At 40.9% G+C, this 19,974-nt stretch overlaps 1 protein-coding gene across 1 annotated transcript in view; it reads right to left on the reverse strand.

Annotated features, from left to right (window-relative positions):
• The window catches only part of PDE6A (phosphodiesterase 6A), a 107,724-nt gene that overhangs the window by 85,445 nt on the left and 2,305 nt on the right, over positions 1-19,974 (reverse strand). Inside the window, exons 2-5 of the mRNA XM_043980715.1 lie at positions 12,439-12,591; positions 9,289-9,378; positions 8,779-8,919; positions 2,955-3,029 (exon numbers count right to left, since the gene is read on the reverse strand). Coding sequence (XP_043836650.1) covers positions 2,955-3,029; positions 8,779-8,919; positions 9,289-9,378; positions 12,439-12,591 — 459 coding nt within the window. The remainder of the gene's footprint in view (positions 1-2,954; positions 3,030-8,778; positions 8,920-9,288; positions 9,379-12,438; positions 12,592-19,974) is intronic.

Consider the following 19,974-nt stretch of genomic DNA (forward strand, 5'->3'; position numbering starts at 1 on the left):
TTTGTTTGTTTATTTGTTTGTTTATTTGTTTGTTTTTGTTTTGTTTTTTGGTGAGGCAATGAGGGTTAAGTGACTTGCCCAGGGTCACACAGCTAGTAAGTGGCAAGTGTCTGAGGCCAGATTTGAACTCAGGTCCTCCTGAATCCAGGGCCAGTGCTTTATCCACTGCACCATTTAGCTGCCCCCTCTGCTTCAGTTTTTTTATCAGCAAATGAAGGACTTGGACGGTATGATTAATTGTTCAGGTACCTTCCAACTCTAAATTCTACAATTTTGAATGAGGGAAAGAGATTGAGCAGCAGCAAAAGAAGAGGGGTGGGGGATATGAGGGAAAGAGGAGGAGGAGGTAGGTACAAAGGGTCAGTTTGAAAACAAGACCAGCTAAGAACTGTGGTCACAGCCGACAGGAAAAGGCAAACTAACATCTCAGCATGAGTAGCAGACAAAGATTCCCAGTGTGTTGGAGCTGGAAGGAATCTTAGAGAACATTTAGTCCAGTCCTTTGCACACAGCCACACAAATACTCACACGCAGAGTCACACAAACATACTCCCATACACACATTAGAAAACACTGAGTCTAATTCTGCATACATACAGTCACACACACACAACACACAGAGCCTCTCATACACACTCACAGAGCACCCTTCACCCCCTCACTGACTCCTTTTCCCCCTTGCAGGTAATGTGGTGTTTGGAATAAAGCTCCAGACTTAAGCTAGTCACAAGAACAGGCTGAAAACTAGAGCTGACACTTTCTAGGTCCTTAACCCTAAACAAATCACTTAACCTTGTCTTTGGACAATGCATGTTAGCAGCCATTCTGCCACGGATCATTTTAGAGATTTTTCTGGAGCTCTGAGAGGTGAGGTAATTTGCCTTGGGTCACACGGACAACTACATCACGTGTCAGAGGAAGGCTTGAAGCCCTGAGTCTTGATCCCTAAACATTCATTCCTAATCTTCCTCATCAAAATCCATTCTCCCTTCCCTGCTGCCCAATCTCTTATTTTTATTCATCTGACTTAATCCCTTCCTCCTACCTCTGTCGGGTGCCCTAGTCCTCACTGCTTACCTCACAGAGATGTTGTGAGAAAAGGATTTCGTAAGCCTCCAAATACTTCAGTGACTGATCACGTTTCAGAGATGATGAAACAGGCACAGATGGGAAAGGAGATTTGTCCAAGGACTCACAGCTCCTTAGTGGTCCAAGGACTCACTGCTTTGATTGCCTGGCTCCTGATGCCCCGGATCTTGTTCTTTTCATTGCACTGACCTGCCTCAAACATTTACAAGGTGTTGATTCCTCCCCAGTGAATTTGAAAAAGAAGTCTGTTAAGAGGGGGCATGGGGGCGGCTAGGTGGCACAGTGGATAGAGCACTGGCCCTGGAGTCAGGAGTACCTGAGTTCAAATCTAGCCTCAGACACTTAACACTTACTAGCTGTGTGACCCTGGGCAAGTCACTTAACCCCAATTGCCTCACTAAAACAAAACAAAACAAAAAAAAAAGAGGTGGCGCAGTGGATAGAGCACCGGCCCTGGAGTCAGGAGTACCTGAGTTCAAATCCGGCCTCAGACACTTAACACTTACTAGCTGTGTGACCCTGGGCAAGTCACTTAACCCCAATTGCCTCACTAAAAAAATAAAAAAAAATTAAGAGGGGGCATCAGGGGAGCTGAAAACTATACATGTCTCACTTAAACCACTTCTCTAAATGGTCCAGGGGAAATAACCCTGGCATGAGATTAAGAGGAACTGGGTTCCCATCCCCATCTCTATTACTGACTTAACCCATGGGGCCCTGAGCAAGTCACCTGAGCCTCTTGGGCCTCAGTCTCTTCATCTGTAAAAGTACAAGTATGGAATTATGTGGTTTTTGAAGTCCTGTCCAGCTCTAGAGCTATGATTCTTTGTCATCTAACCATGGCTTAACCTCTGTCAGCTCCCAGGCAAGACTGAAACTAAACTACAGGTTAAGTGCCAACTCAGCCCATTACTGTGTGTCGATCTGTTGTTCCGAGGCATGTGAGCTGACCATGGAATATGTGTGTCAGTATAATAAGAGGCCAAAAACCAGGGAGGTTTTAAAGATAACAGCGAGCCAGAAAGCACTTGAAGTCAGAGCTTTGCCTCTGACTCACTGTGTGACTGAGCCAATCAGTGAACCACCCTTAGTTTCAGTTTCTCCATTTGTAAAATGGAGATAATAACGTTTGATTCACTGTATCATAGAGAAAATGTCTAGCCCCTTCTTTCCACTCACACACTACCCCGAAGCATATCTTTGTTCCCTCTCGTCTGAGCTGTTGCAATAGCCTCCCCATTGGGGCTCTTTGCTGCCATTTCTTCCCTCTGCCGTCCATTCCCTCTCAGCCAGCCCTCACCTCACAGAGTGGTCCATTGACATTCCTAAAGCACATGCCACTCCCTTAGTCTAGAAACTCTAATGAGTCCCTCTTGCCTCCTTCCCAATCTGCCTCCAGCTGACCTCTCTGGGCTCACTGCATATCACTTCCTTTCGGGAACCCTACATTGCAGGCAAACCAGCCATCTCCCATCGCTGTTCCTTTGTACACAGGCTATTTCCATGCCCGGAACACATCCCTTCCTCACCACCATGTCTTGGAATCCCTATTTTCCTTCAAAGCTCAGAGCAAATGTCACTTCCTACATGATGTCATCAATTGCTCATGCCCTTGTATTGATTCCATATATACTTATATATGGACATGCCTTCTCTCCAGATAGAATGTAAGCTCTGGGAGGACAGGGACTGTTTCATTTTAAACCTTGTACTCCCAGAATCTCGCTGAGTACATGGCACATAGTAGGCACCTTATAAATGCTTGCCAAATGAACGAGGGTGGAATGAGATAATATGTGTAAAGTGTTAGGAACGTGAGCCTCTTTCCTAGGACAAAGGACATTTTGAAAATTGCAGGGGCTTACCCTTCCATCTGGTGTCCTGGGTCCTGTGTAGGGTGGGGCTTCTCCCATCAGCACTGGCCACACATCAAAAAATTCCTAGAAAGAAAAAAAAAGTGATCATGATAGCATCGAGAGGGACATCAAAACATAACAAAGCAGAAAGGAAGCTATGGTAGGAGAGTCATTTGGAGTCTTAGATTATGTTTGGAGTTTGTTTCTCATTTTAAGCTATATATTTTTCTAAAGAACAAGGGCTGTGTTTTACTCATAGATTTAGAGTAGGAAGAGACCTTAGAGGTCCTGTCAGGTGTTCTGCCTTGGAGAAAGAAGAAAAACACTATTCCACAAGCTAAGACCTGGAGAGGATTCCACCTGAGGCCAAAAACCCCCTAGGAATGTTGATAACCTATCCTACTTCATTCTTCACTTATTAACATACTCCCACAGGTCACACCAGGCTTTATCCTAGTGATTCTGAACCCCTAGCCTTTATCATTGAAATCCATTCCTCCTTCCCCACTGCCCACTCTTATTCCCATTCACCCAATTCAATCCCTCCCCTTGCTCTACCCCTACCTCTGCCCCACTCTAAGGGTATCCACCCCTTCCACTGTGCTCCCTGGAAATGCCTAGTCCATAAGTAACAAATCTGCTTTCATTTTAAATCTTCTTTTTCTTCTCCTCCCATCTTCTGGCTCTCAGCTAAGACCTAGCTCCCTCCTGATGATACAGGCTCCCTGGCCATCTTTTCTACTTCTAGATGCATTTTCACCCATTCCCTCAACTCACTGGTTGAGATAGAAGTGTTGGAATATTCCTTGCTCCCTATTGCCTCTTCCAAGTTCTCATCACTCAGTAACCTCTCATCCTTAGAGGTTCACTCAGTTCATATCTATTAGTAATAGGCCTCCACCAGTCTCGGACGACCATGGATCAGTGCCTTGAAGAGCCACAGGCCACAGTGTGGCTGTGCAGTACGATACAGGAACCGCAGCTCCTGAGTGACTTATAACTGGTAACTGCCACATCCCGTGTTGTATCTACCCCATGAGATAATCTCATAGTCCCTCAACTTTCTCATTTCATATGACTTACTCCTCCACCCCACTTAGCTATACATAAATATGATTATACCCTTGATCTTGTCACCGACCACAAACACACCATTTCCATGTTAATGAATTCTGAAATTCCCTTATCTGATCACAATCTGTAGTAATTTCATCTTTCCCTCTGCCTTGAAACCCCAAGCCCTGTTCTTTGTCCTTGCTCTACCCCTCAGTTCTTTCCTAGGTCGTCACCTCATGCACTAGCTATACTCTCTTCCCTCCCACATTTGAGCCATTGATTAACCAGTTCTACTCTACACATATGCCACAATTTATTTAGCCATTTCTCAACTGGTGGACACATACTTTTATTTCTTTTCTTTTTTTGCTACCACAAAAGTGCTGCTACAAATATTTTGGTACATTTCACCCTAGTTTGTTGGTTTTTTTTCAAGTCACCTTCATGTATATGGATCATAGCAACCCCCCCCCCCCGCAAAAAAAACCCCACCACCTAAAAAGGACTTTAGGGATCATTTAGTCTAACCACTTTATATTTATGGTTGAGGAAACTGAGACCCAAAAGGGTCAAGTGACTAGTCTCTTAAGTGACTTGTCTGTCACTTGGGTGGGTAATAGGAGAGCCAGAATTTTAATTCACATGCATTGACTGTAAAGCCAATATTCACATGCCCAATAGTGGTGAATGGGACAGAGACTATTATTTATTTATGAAGATTTTAGTGGATTTTCTCCCACAATTCCAGGTCAAGACTTTCAGTTTATAGATGAGTAATTTGAGATCCAGAGAGAGAAAGTGATTTGTCCAAAGTTAGCCAGGTAGTCAGATGTATAGCCAACATTTCAATGTTCATAGGCTCAAAGTGTTATAGATTTAGATCCATAAAGGACCTGAGAGGTTATATTTCTCCCTCTGACATTAGTATGTCTGCTCCAAGCCCATCTAGTACCTTACACATAAGAAATGCTGCACGGAGGGCAACTAGGTGGTGCAGTAGATAGAACGCGGCCCTGGAGTGAGGAGGACCTGAGTTCAAATCTGGCCTCAAGGCACTTGACACTTACTAGCTGTGTGACCCTGGGCAAGTCACTTAACCCCAATTGCCTCACCAAAAAAAAAAGAAAAGAAAAGAAAGAAATGCCACATGGATGAATGAATAACTGAATTGAATTAAATTAGATGACCAAATCAAAGGAATGGAATACAGAAAAGTTAGTGATAGCTTGTTGTGTAATCAAAGGCTAGAGTCCCTTGATAATGTTATCACACTCTAAAGGCCTCTTGACTAGGTTTAGTTCATGGGCAATCTTGGATAACTGGGAGCTGGGTTGCTAAGAGGCTGGCTTGACCCTAGAACCTTTGCCTCATTCTCTGCTAATCTTGTAACTATGATTCCTTCATTATTTATTATCTCCCTCAAAAGGCAGACAAATTTCCTTTCAGGTATTGATTCCTGTGCCTACATGACCAGCCTACCATGTTTACTCTTTGGATAGCCATAAAGGAGAGGTGATGAGATTCCATTTAAAAAAAAATAACCCATTTATTTAAGTGTATGTAAGTCAGCTCCATTAGAGTCTTCTGATGTTTCACTGGAGCTCCTCACACTGTTTTCAAAGGCCCTATATGACACCTAGTAACCAAAGCAAGCAATTGTTCCCGCAGAGCTATAAATGTCCAGTCTCTGTTTACATATGAATTGGATAGAATTTTCATCATCATTTCTGGTTATTTTACCATCAGTGTCTTCCTTGTTGACTTCAGACCAATTCCACTAACTAACATTCAAGCTGCTGCTGCTCTACTAATCCACCATGGGAAAAGACCAGAAAGTTCAGCCAAATAGTCAATTTTTTCCAGGGAAAGTGTGGTATAGGGAAAAGGGCAGTGGACTGGGAGAGACAGATTTAAATCCTGGCTGCGTGACCATACCAGAAGCAAATTCACACCTCTCTTAGTCTCAACTTTCTCATCTGAAAAATAGGGATATTGATAACTTGCATTACACACCTCACAGGGTAGTTGTAGGGATAACATTTTGCAAACCATAAAGTGCTATAAATGTCAGCTATTTTACTGCTTTCTCATTGGTTCCAAGTGATTTAGATTAATGCTGATATAATTTTTTGCTTCCTTCCATGGAACGTAAATCTAAGGGAAAAAGTCTGACATCTCCTGTTCCTTTAAGGTTTCTGAAGCATCATAGGGTTTAGGTCTTGAAGGAACCTTGAGAACCCCTAAGTTGCCCGAATGCCTTCATTTTACAGATCAGCAAAATGATACCCAGAGAAGGTACCATGATTTGCCTTGGGTTACATAGGTAATAATGTCAGAGTCAGGATTTGAACCTAGCTCTCTGACTTCAAAACCAGGGCTCTGGGCCATACTACATTGGATATCCAAGGAAACTATAGTAGTTTAGAGATCCTGTCAAACCCGGAGAGAATAGCAGCCCAAGCACCTCCGCTTAGTTTCCTCTATAAAGTAAACATCCTTCTAGTTGGATCACTCCTTTTAAAGTCGTGGTAAACATGCCTCCCCAAAGGGTTCAGTTGTGCCCTCTGGGATTGACTTCATTGAAACACCCTCCGGAGATATTGCTCTCCCAGGAAAGAGTTTAGAAAAATCAGATTCACCCCCCACCCCCACCCCCAGGCTAGGGGGTTAACCTAGGGTTAATTCTTCTGCAATCATAACTCTTCAGAATAGTGATGAATCTTCCACATTCAGACAGTTGACTGTTGTACTCACTAAGTCAATAGTTGCTTTTTCTGAAGGAACAGCAAAGGGTTTGTTGCTGAACCTCACAAATCTTGGCTGAACCTGATTAAAGATACAGTTAATACTGTCAGGTCAGTGCTAGAGAAACATTCTAGTCTAGCCCTGTCTGTGTGGTCTGATCAGAATAAATATATTTTGCATTTTTAGTTGGTTTGTTGATCTACATGCTATTAATCCTTGAGTTCTCACAAAGACGGAAACTTCCTGAAGTTTTATGAAACTCAGAAGCTGCTACATGATCAAGTTTACATAGATCCTTGGGCGGGAGGCAAATCTAGTGGGCTGTCTAGGGTAATGAAACTTATGTTGAATTTGGAGTCGGAAGCTCTGGGTTCTTTCTTTCCACTAGTGTGACCTTTAGAGAATCATTTAATTTCTCTGAGTCCCAGTTTCTGCCTCTGAAAAATTAGGAAGGTTGTACAAGACAACCTTAAAGGTCTTTTCTGGCTCTTAAGTTCTTCAATTCTAAATTGCCTTGAGGTAGTCAGACCAGGGGAGAGGGAGTTGAAGAGGCTAACCTTTGTTGAGGAGGGAAAAGTGGATTGGAGGGAAAAAATATCAGGAATAGGATCCTCTCCATTTGTCATTTTCCAAGAACTCAACTTTTCTGCTCTCTACCGCTGTGCTTTCAACACAAGAAATTTTCTGTCTCTTTCTTTGTTATCCCTACCCATTTCCCTTCTAGTACTGGTTCCTTCCCTAAGTCTCTTCATAACCTTTTCTCTTTCTTGGCTCACCCTCTTCCCATTTCTTGTTCTTTTACCCTCTTTTGTTTACTTTCTCTCCTTTTATTGGCCACAGACTAGAAGTAAATTCACCATCATTTATTTATTTATTCAATACAATGTTGAGTTCCCTATTCTTTTTTTTTTTTTTTTGCAGGGCAATGAGGGTTAAGTGACTTGCCCAGGGTCACACAGCTAGTAAGTGTCAAGTGTCTGAGGCCAGATTTGAACTCAGGACCTCCTGAGTTCAGGGCCAGTGCTCTATCCACTGTGCCACCTAACTGCCCTGAGTTCCCTATTCTTAACCAATATTCTCTTCATTTTGCCTCTCCCCTCTCTTGTTGCTGCTAATTTAATGAAGGTAATGTATGATATGATTATGGATTTGAGTCAGATTAAACTCTGAGGATGGGGTCTGGAAGGTACCCAGCCCTGACCCAATATAGTTAGTTTAGAAGTTTATTGCTTGTCAAATCCTCACTGTCTCCTTTAAGTTTTATTGCCAATTATTTCTTTGACTTCCCAACATGGCCGAAGATAAATTTTAACCCTGTCATCCTTATCTTTAGAGACAGGGGCCTGAAGAGGGGAGTCAGTGGGAACTGTGAGATCTGAAACATCTGACTCTCACTCCCCTGTTTCCTCTTCCTTTGGTTTGACCTTGTTCCCCCTCCCCTTTTCCCCCTTGCTCCTGGAACACGTATGCATGTCTCCATACATTGATCACGAGCTGAACACGCACCTTGGATGAGACAGGATTGGATGTTAGATTGTGAGCTCATCCACCCTAGGTGTACGTGGGGACAGTCCTTTTCAAGATTACTATAAAAACCTAGAGGATTGGGCATATCTTTGCAAGACTTCAAGGCGTAATTGGGTTTTGCCCGTCCTCATGAGGATTTAATAAATCTGTCTCTGCTTGACTTGGTGGTCTCCTCGAGTTATTTGGATAAACTGAAGCAGTTTGTCCCAAACAGTAACAATCCTTGTCCCACCCAAAGTAAGAGTGCCTACTTTTCAGATGACCCTGGCAAGCAAAAGTCTGTTTTTCTGCTACTCAGCCTTTTAGTTGGTCACTTGCTAGGTTTAAGTAGGAAATGGGTTTGATGCCCTTGCTGTAAAAGGATGGCCTTTGCGTGAAACTCACTGTATGACCCCAATTTCCCAAGGCTTTCCCTGAGGCATGTGAAGTGGTTATGGGAAGATGGATTCCATCAAAAACCATGCTTAACTCTGACTTACAATATTTGTTCCACAGATTGCCTAACCTTTTGCTTGGTCATGTCCAATAGTCCCACAGAGTATCTGTCACAGTTGAGAAAGGCACGGACTGTGTAAAGGGCTTTGTGGAATTGTCTTTCAATGTCTGTTAGTTCTTCAAACACTTTGCTCCCAGACCACAGGAGTATCTAAATGAATACAAAGAAAACATGTAAAGGGTTTAGGATAGGCTACAGCAGCAGCAGTTCCCCTAGTTTCAAACAAAGAATCTGGAGCCTTTTTAGCATGAGTTCAGTACACACTATACATATACAGTCAAGCAGTCAGCCAGCATTGATTAAGCACTAAAGTGCCAGACATTATACTAAGTGCTACAGATAGAAAGGAAGGCAGAAGGAAATTCCTCTTCTCAAGGAGCTCAAAGTCTAATGGGAGAGAGAGACAACCCTTATAGCCAAGAAGCCCAGGATAAGTGGGCTTCTTTCACAATATCTCGTACATAAATGGCTCAAGAACCAACCAAACTGTGTCGAATTCTCTTATGTCTGGGTTCTTACCTGGCCTCTGCGAGTTTCGCAGTTGTGAAGGTAGCTCAGATGGAACACCTTCATGATCAGATTTGCAAAATTAAGGTACTTCATTAGAACCTAAAATGCAAACAAAGTGAGAGGTGAGAAGGACCATGAACCCTTTGGAACAGCAGAGATCAGGGTATTTTTTTTCCTCTTTAGATGCATTTTTAAAATTCATTCAGCAAATTTCCCCCCAGCAAGTTTATTGTTACCTGACAAGGAAATGAAAAGGGGGTGTTGAAAGGACTGTGATCAAGAGAATGGGGCAGAGTGTCTGAATTCCGTTTCATAAAGATCTCACTCCTAACTCTGTACATGATACTTTTCTATTCCCTGAAAGATAAGTATGGAAGAAAAATGCTTCCTTTCTTTGATCAGGGGCATGGAAATGTGTGCTGTCCTCCTCCAATACTGGAGTGAGTTCCAAGAACCTGTCTAGGAAGAAAAGAAAGAAGCCCTCAACTACTTTTTTTTTGGTTTTTTGTTTTGTTTTGTTTTTGCGGGGCAATGGGGGTTAAGTGACTTGCCCAGGGTCACACAGCTAGTAAGTGTCAAGTGTCTGAGGCCGGATTTGAACTCAGGTCCTCCTGAATCCAGGGCCGGTGCTTTACCCACTGTGCCACCTAGCCGCCCCCCTCAACTACTTTTATGACAGACTGTGTAAGAGTGCTAATTGGTATGTGATTAGACCCATTCAACCTGGGAGATACACAAATCATTAATATACACTTTGTTAAACAATCACATCCAGAAATATGAAAATATTTTCATAAGAGTTGCCCTGGATGTCATGAAAAAGGCATTGGTGAGCTTAAAAGCATCACTCAAAATGTTTGTGAGGGAAAGAATAAAGAAAAAGAAAAACCTAAGCCAAAACCTCTGACCACTGCCCAAACAGACCTGGCTCCCTTCCAAGCTTGGGCCCCTGCCCAAGCATCTCCAGCTCTCTTTCAAGCTATGTCAGGGAACCAGGGGTTGCAGGAGTATTTTTATTGTCATACCAAAAAACGCCATATTGCCAGAGAATGTAGAAAGAAGTGGGACTAAAGGAATAGAAATTGAGGGGACCCTGGAAGGGGACCCAGGGACAGTCTTTGGTGTGAGGATGCAGGGGAGGGGCAGGGACCATAGATTCTGCCTCAGCTAATCCAGTCACTATCTTTCCCACAACCAGTGAACCCCCTGTCTCCCTTAAAGTTGGTAACATAACTTATGAATGCTTACAAGATACTGAAGCTTGTGATTTGGTTTTAATGTGTGAACCAGATAATAACTCTACTTCTATGGCATACATGTTGTCAGGGTCTCAGGGAAGCCTCAAAGCATCCCTGAATCTTCTCCCTGTATGGTTATTGTTGGCCCTCTCTAATGAGAGCATTCCCTTCTCTTTATAACCAATTCTCCTGTTAACCTGTGGGGTTGTTATCTCCTTTGTAAACTTAGGGCCACTATTTCTTGCTCCTTCAGTGGATCTCTGTCCTTGAAACTCCCTGAGGACTCCCTGTCTTTGTTCCCTGCATTAGTTCATAATGCCCAAGAGACAGAACAATGTATCCGAAGGAGTTTTTATTTTTCTTTATCTTAAAACCATCACCTGGTATTTCTTCTTTCCCGGGTTAACTCCTCACAAGAGAACTATAGAACAAATTACTCTAACAAAAATCTAAACAAAAAACAGTAATCATGGGAATGAAAAATTGCCAACTATGGGAAAACAGATACTTTTCACAATACCATTTGCTTTATGCCTCACAATCACACTTATCATATATTTTAAATCTTGCTCATTTCCCTGTTGTTGCTTAATTTTGAAGTTATCACTGATTGCCTTTTCCAGATTCTAATTCTCTCAGGAGGATTGGAAAAACCTTAATACTATTAGTAAACTTCATGGTGATATAGGGCATACTTTGTATCATCTTAGAGAAATTGGGCCCCATGGGTGTTGGGTTTGTCATTATACCCTGATGTATGGGTAGTGCTCCCTATTACCGAAAACAATGGCCTTAGACCTACTTACAGCTTCACAAGGAGGAGTCTGTGCTATGATCAAGCAATCTTGTTGTTCCTACATTAATCAATCAGGAGAGGTTATGACAAACCTTCAGGAAACCCAACATGTCATAACAGAAACACAATTGCCTAAACCTAGTGACCCATGGTGGAATCATTCTGCCTGGTTCACTCGAATGCAGAGAAATGGCATGTTAGCCACCACAAGTAAATGTGCTTTCTTCAATTTATGCTTCATTATTATTCTTAGACATTTTTAGAATGAAGGACAAGTGACAATAACAATGACACTCTATGTTAGTTGTTGGACAAAGCTTTATAAAAGTTACTTTTTAGTGACCTCTTCTTGGTTTATGATGCTTGTGATATTGATAATAGGCATATAAAATCTTATAAATTTGGCTGATAGTGATCCATCAGGTTGGGGGAAAGGTTCAAAGGAAGGAATTATGAGAACCAAACTGACTTCAGTTTGTGAACAACCTCCATTTTAATATTTGAGTTTTGTTTTCCTGTAAATCACCTGATTTGGGGGAATTCTACCTACTTACTCACTCTCTCCCAACTCAGAAAGTCCCAAATCTATCCTTCAATAAGGAACCAGATTACCTAATTCTATATCCTATTCTGTATCTTATTTATTGTTTTCTTTTAATACATAAAAATACATGCAAAAATCTGAATTTAGGGTCTTTGCACCTACTGAAGGGCCTTTAACCCAGTTTATTATGCATGCTTTGCTAATAAATCACATAGTTCAGACTTTGTTTCCTCAGTCATAAATCCACTTGTGACACTTGTCACCAAAAAGGGAAATATTTCATCAAAGTTAGCTTATACTTTAACCACTTTTGATAGTATATACAATGCTTTATACCCATAGTCTCCACCCCCACTCTTCCACACCTCTACAAAGAAGGGCAGAAAGAAGGGCATTTTCTCACCTCTTCTCTGGGACCATTTGGTTATTATAATTATACTTTGTTCACTTTCATTTTGGTGTTGTTCATTCCATTTACGTTATTGTCATTATGTGTACTACATTTCAAATTCTTCTTATATGTGAGTTATTGTGCTAATATTGACAAGACTCATAGTTGCCTTTTTTGAAGATTTCCTTACCTCTTCATCCCTCTTGGTAAAATATGATCCATCCACTTTATTCACAGCCATGATTATAGCTACAACATCTTTTCCATTCATTATGGGGCAAGCCAAGATGTTTTTGGTCTTGTATTCTGTGAGTTCATCAACAAAGTCACAGAAATGTTCATCCTAAGGAACAAAGAAAGAGACAATCCCATTCATTTCTTGAGACCTATTGATTAGTTGTCTCTGTTTCCTTTGTAACAAGAAAGCAAAGGCAAAATGGGAATCACATATTAAAGATTCAGAGGCTGTTAGAGTCAGAAGGGACCATAGAAATCATCCAGTGCAACCCCTTCACTTTGTTGATGAGAAAATTTCGTCCCTGAGAAGAAAAGTTGCTTTAGGCCACACATCCAGTAAGTGGCAGATTTGTAATCAGAAGCTATATCATTATACATGTAGAGCTGGAAGCGACCTCCAAGGGCACTTAATCCAATCTCCTCATTTTACAATTGAGGAAACTGAGGCCAGAGACAATAAATGACTTGACAAAGATCAAGTGCAAAAAGTAACAGAACCAGGATACGAACCAGGTCTTCTGACTCCAAAGTCAACATTCTTTCCTGGGCTATGTTATGTCTCCTGAGTCAAAGACTTCTTTTTTTTTTTTTTAAGTGAGGCAATTGGGGTTAAGTAACTTGCCCAGGGTCACACAGCTAGTAAGTGTCAAGTGTCTGAGGCCGGATTTGAACTCAGGTACTCCTGACTCCAGGGTCCGTGCTCTATCCACTGCGCCACCTAGCTGCCCCTGGAAGCAAGCTACCCAAGCATCTATGTGAGTCAGAACCAGGAAGAGCAGATTGGGCATGCTTCCAGGGCTCTCATTGACCAATCAATCACCTATTATATGTGTATACAGATAAGTATTTATAAAATATATACAAAGTAAATGCAAACCCTTTTTTTTTTTAGTGGAGAAAACAGTAACAAATGGGGAGATCAAGAAATGTTTCCCTTAGATCAGGAGTTCTTAGCCTTTTTATATCATGGGGTTCTTTAGTGGTCTGGTGAAACCTATGAACTCTTCTGGATCACAGTTCTTTTTTTAATCCACAATTAAATAAAGCACTAAATTTCACTTAGGGGTTAGTCGAATTAGGAATGTAATTTTTTTCCCCATCCAAGTTCACTGACCCCCTGAATTCTGTAGATGGGTGCCTTAGGTATCTATGGATCCCAAGTTCTTTAGATGGTATCAGATGTACTATGCTTAGAAGAAAGTTAAGGATTCTAAGAAGTTGATATGAGAAGGGAATGCCTTCCAGGGATGGAGGACAACTTTGCATGGAGACATGAGACAGAATTCTGTGAACTAGCAAGTGGAAAAGTTTGGCTAGAGCATAGAATATATGATGGTAAGTAATTTGAAAAGTAGGCAGAAGACAAAGAGAGGAGTTTGTATTTTATCCTAGAAGTAAGGAGGAGTCACTGAAGCTTCTTGAGCAGGAGAATAGAATGATCAGACCTGTCCTTTAGGACTATCACTTTGACAGTTGTGTGAAGAATAGATTAGTGAGGCAACAGATTTAAGGAGTGTCTATGAGTAGATAGAAAGGGACAGATGTGAGAAAGGTTGTGGAGGTAGGATTAGAAGGACTTGGCAACTGATTGGATACAGGAATTGAGGAGGGTGAATATGTTGCAAACCTGAGTGACTGGAAGAATGGTGGTGGCCCTTGACAGAAAAAAAGGAAGTCAGGGAAAGGGCTGGATTTGGGGAGAAGAAAATATGTTTTGTTTTACATTGCATTTGAAATGTCCATACAATACTCAGATGGCAATGTCTAATAGTCATTTGGCAATGGGAAATTACAGCTCAGGAAAAAAATGGGAACTGGATATGCAGATTTAGGGATCATCTATAGAGAGATAATTATTGGATTCCTGGAAACTAATGAGCTCTCTGAGACAGAGGAGGACCAGGGTAGAATTTCAATGTACACTCCTGCAAAAGAGGGGCAAGAAATGAATGATAATCCAGCAAAAGAGACAAAGAAGGAGTGGTCAGATAGGTAAGAAAAGAACCAGAGGAGTGCAAAGTCATGAAAGCCTAGGGAGTATACAGGATCTAGGGGTAGAGTACGGTCAACCACGAAAGCTAAAGAGAAGTCAAGAATGAGAAAGACTAATAAAAGCAATTTGATTTAGCAGTTAGGAGACCATTAGTACTCTTGGAAAGAACAGTTTTAATTAAGGATGATGGAATCAGAAGTCATACTGCAAGGAATTGAAACCTTAGGAGGGGAGCAGCTAGGTGGCACAGTGGATAGAGCACCGGCCCTGGAGTCAGGAGTACCTGAGTTCAAATCCAGCCTCAAACACTTAACACTTACTAGCTGTGTGACCCTGGGCAAGTCACTTAACCCCAATTGCCTCACTAAAAAAAAGAAAAAAGAAACCTTAGGAGGAGGTAGATGGCAAGGAGTAGAGTTAGTTTTTTTCCTAGGAGTTTTCTAGTGAAAGGGAGGGGACATAACAGATGATAAGACTAAGGATGGGAAAGTCAAGTGAAGATTTTTGAAGAACGGAAGTGACCTGGGCATATCTGTAGTCAATAGGGAAGGAGTCAATGGATAAAGAGAGACTGAAAAAAAAAGAGAGAGAGAGACTGAGCTTATAAAGACAGAAGGAACTATCTATAGGACAAATTGCCAGAAAGGACTAGAGTAGTTGGGAATGAATGTCACAGATACAATAGTTGACTTTTGTTAAGAAAAGGACACCTGCAAATTGCCAGAATCAATTCACTTCACTTCAACTGAACACATATTTGTTAAGCAAGTACTTGAAATGATTTGCCCAGGGTCAAAGAGGGTTACAAGAAGAAACCATCTTCAGGACCATTTGGAGAGCTCAGCAACTAATAATACTTCTAGTCACTGTGAATTGGAAAAACTTAATAACACTTAGAGCAAAAAGCTCTAGATTTGGAATTGGAAAACCTGGTTTTGAATTCTAGTTCTACCTCTATGACCTTGAGTGATGATGATAATGACGATAGCAACTAACATTCATATAGTGCTTACTACGTGTCAAACACTGTGCTAAGCTTTTCACAAATATTATTTTATTTGATTCTCCCTAAGACTTTGGGATGCAGGTGCTATATTATCCCCATTTTACAAATAAGGAAATTGAGGCAAACAAAGGTTAAGTGTCTTGTGAGTATCACACTGTTAGTAAGTGTCTGAGGTAAAATTGAACTCAGATCTTTCTAACTCCAGATTCAACACTCTCTCCACTGCCGTACCTTGCTGCTCCAATGAATGAGTCATTTTCCTCTCCAAGTCTTAGTTTTTTCTTTTGTCAAACTCAATGGCTTATTTCTAAGGTCTTTTTCAACTCACAATCTTATGGTTAGCCTATGTTTACTATGATTAAAGTGAGGCACAGTACTAGGCATGAGGAATACAAAGATGAAACAAGACCTGGCCCCAGTTCTCAAAGAACTTACAGTCTAATAGAGAGATAAGACTATGCATGAATAACTGTAGAAAATAACAGAATTGTTTAAGTGTAAAGGAGCTATCCAAAGAGATGTTATGAGAAATTTTATAAGGAAGAGATCATTTCTACCTGGGATGCCAGAGCTATCAAAGAATGTCTTCTAATTGGGGTGTGATTACATGAACATTCAGTATTAGTTAATAATGTGGTTTCAAGCTAGTTGAAGGGTAAAGAAATTAGGTTAAGCCTCTTCTGCTATAATTAAACTAGGATTTGAGGATTTAGCTAATATCATCATAGGGTATTAATCAATAGACATGTAATATGGTATCTTCAAAGTAGTAGTGATGTCTTCATAAACATAGGTCTGGTTCATGTGCTCAAAAGCTATCTTATATAGCTAATCTTGGCTTCAAATTACTCATGTTTGCATTTAACATGTTCAATATTTAATATCATTTCATGAAATCAACCACAGAATGTCAGAGCAACAAGAGATCTAAAAGAATAAAAAGTAGGACTCCTTTAGTTTACAGAAAAGTAAAATGAGGCATGGGGGGGAAGTCCCCAACCTACAGTCACCTAGTGATTTCATGACAAAGAGCACTCAAGCCCCTGTCTTTTACTCCCAATTCTCTGCTCTTTTCCTTCCACATCTATAATCACAGAATCTAAGGGTTGGATAGGACCTTGCAGGGCATCTCATTTAGGTCCTACATGATACACAAAAATACTATGAAGTCCTCAAAAAGAAGTCATACAGCTTCTGCTTGAGCACTTCTAATGATGAAAGATTTGTTATCTCTCAAGGAAGCCCATTTTACTTTTAGACAGTTTTTATTGCTGGAAAGTTCTTTTTTCTATTGAATGAAAATCTCTCTCTGCAGTGTCTACCCTCTGGTCATAACTTCTCTCTGTGGAGTCCCACAGAATGAGTTTAATTTTTTTTCCTCCATTTAACAGCCATCGCCACAGGACATTTCTCTTTGGCCCCAGGGGCAGAAGCAGGAGAAATGCCAGAAGAAAAACTTCTTGACAGTTAGAGCTGCTGAAAAGTGGAATGGCAGCCATAGATCTCGTTGGAGATCTTTAGGCAGATGCTTTCAAAACCATTCATTAAGCATGGGTTGGATTAGGTGGCGGCTGATGCCTTTTCCCACCCTCAAATTCTTGCACAATTTGTGATTCTGCAATTATGTGAAGACAGTAAATATGACCTGCCAGGATCTCTTCTCCAGCCTAGATGTCCCCAGTTTTTGTTTGTTTGTTTGTTTGCTTTTGCAGGGCAATGAGGGTTAAGTGACTTGCCCAGGGTCACACAGCTAGTAAGTGTCAAGTGTCTGAGGCCGGATTTGAACTCAGGTACTCCTGAATCCAGGGCCGGTGCTTTACCACTGCGCCATCTAGCTGCCCCAATGTCCCCAGTTTTTACAAACAAGCATAAAGACTCCCATCCCCAATCTAATAGTTATCTTCTTCTAACTGTGACGCCATGCTGTTAATTGTCCTTTTAAAAAAGGATGCCAACATCTGGATGCAAGATTTCTAGAGAGGTTTGACCAGGGCTAAGGAGAATATAGCACCATTGTATCTCATTCACTCTGCAAAATAGACTCCTGTTAAGAAAATCTAAAGTTATATTCATTTTTTCGCTACAACATCTCACTATTGACTTATATTATGTTTGCAGGCACACAAACTATCTTTTTCACACAAGCTGCTTTCTAACCCCATCCATTCATTCTGTCATCGCTTTTAACCCATTGAATCCATGCCTGGAGATCCTGTGGGCTCTCAATTCTGTCATTTTATTATGCCATTTAGCTTTCCCAACTTTATCTCCATTCCTGATGCCATCATTAATCACCTTCCTGTGCCTACTATCTATTTTTTTTTTGGAGGGGAGCAAGGCAATTGGGGTTAGTTGACTTGCTCAGGACCACACAAGTAGTAAGTGTCAAGATTTGAGGTCAGATTTGAACTCAGGTCCTCTTGACTCCAGGGCTGGTACTCTATCCACTGAGCCACCTAGCTGCCCCTATCTTATATCTAATCTTAAGATTTATATAGCCCTTTAAGGTTTGCAAAGTGCTTTACAAATATTTGATCCTCACAACAACCCAGAGAGCTAGTGCTATTATTATCTTCATTTTACAGATGAGGAAACTGACACTAAGAGAGGTTAAATGACTTGCCCAGAGTCACACAGTAAGTACCTGAGGCCATACTTGAATTCAGGTCTTCTCGACTCTAGGTCCAGTGCTCTATCCACTGAACCACCCAGTTGCCTCCTCTTCTTGAATTTATTTTATTTTATTTTTTTGATGAGGCATTAGGGGTTAAGTGACTTGCCCAGGGTCACACAGCTAGTACATGTCAAGTGTCTGAGGCCAGATTTGAACTCAGGTCCCCCTGAATCCAGGACCAATGATTTATCCACTGTGCCACCTAGCTGCCTCATTGCCTTCTCTTCTGATAACATTGACAAGCCAAGTATGGAGCTGCTCTAGGATAGATAGGATTAGAACACATGGGACAAATGGAAGTCTTTGTCCAGAGGGCTTGTATAGAGATTTCAGTTCCTCTTTGCTCTAGGTACAGGAATGGGGAAGAACATTTTGCTTGAGTCACATTCTACTACCACTTCTCCCTGCCATCTTGTGCTCTTGATGTTTTTAATCCAAGTCTAGGGCTTCACATTTGTTCATATTAAATTTAATCTTGGGACAGCTAGGTGGTGCAGTGGATAGAGCACCGGCCCTGGAGTCAGGAGTACCTGAGTTCAAATCCGGCCTCAGACACTTAACACTTGTGTGACCCTGGGCAAGTCACTTAACCCCAATTACCTCACTAAAAAAAAAATTAATTTTCTTAGAGATGACAAAACATTCCAACTCTTCATGATCTTTTTCTTCTTTCTTTCTTTTCTTTTTTCTTTTTGGTGGGGCAATTGGGGTTAAGTGACTTGCCCAGGGTCACACAGCTAGTAAGTGTCTGAGGTAAGATTTGAACTCAGGTCCTTTTGACTCCAAGGCCAGTGCACCTAGCTGCCCCTCTTCATGATCTTTTAAACCTAATTCTATCATCCAACCTATTAGCTATTCCCCCCAGCTTTTCTCTTTCCTCAGACTTAATAATGCCTTTGCCAGAGTCATTGATTATAAAAGAAGAACAAAGCCCTATAGCACTCTACAAGAAACCTGTTTCCAACAATGAAGTGTAAGGACCCACAATTTGCATTCTCACATGGAATGGCTATTCAACAAACACCATGATGCTTGATCCCCTACAGCCCTCTAAGAACATTGAAGCTCCTCCCATTGTACATTTTTGGTTAGGATTTTGTTAATGACCTAAGCACACAAAATACTTAAATAAATTCAATTAGAAATGACTCTTTAAAGTAATAAAGAAAAACCAAATAGCTTGAGGAATCTTCAGTGCTCATGGTTGGAACATGCTAACATAATTTAAAATAACAATACTACTAAAGCTAATTTATGGTTTTAATGCTATATCAAACTATCAAAGGGATACTTTAGAGTAATGGTATTGAACTCAAATAGAAACAGATCCCTACTGGTAGCATATTGACTTAGAAAACCACAAATTAAGATTATCTATGTTGTATTATATTTTTATTTATTTTGTTATAAATTTTGCAATTACATTTTTATCTGCTTAGACTACACTAAGGAGTTTTGCCCACCATGTAATTCTACTTTAGGTAGATCAACAGAATAATAATATTTATTTGAAGGAACAAAAGATCTAATCTCTAAAGCTAGATTCTACTCTGTTTTGCCATCAGCTAACTGTATAAGCATTGACATTTCTGAACCTCAATTTCCTCACCCGCAAAATGGGAACAATTAGTTCTACCAGTTTTCCATGATTATGGGGAAATCACTTTCTTTTCTCTGGGTCTCAGCTTCCTTCTTTATAAAATAAGAGACTGGACTAAATGATCCTAAAGGTCCTTTGTAGTTCTCACATTCTGTGGTTCTATGAGTCTATGTAAATTATTTTATCATTATAACTCCAACAAAACCAGGTTTGTAA

This window comes from Dromiciops gliroides, chromosome 2, assembly GCF_019393635.1.
Source record: "Dromiciops gliroides isolate mDroGli1 chromosome 2, mDroGli1.pri, whole genome shotgun sequence".
NCBI lineage: Eukaryota > Metazoa > Chordata > Mammalia > Microbiotheria > Microbiotheriidae > Dromiciops > Dromiciops gliroides.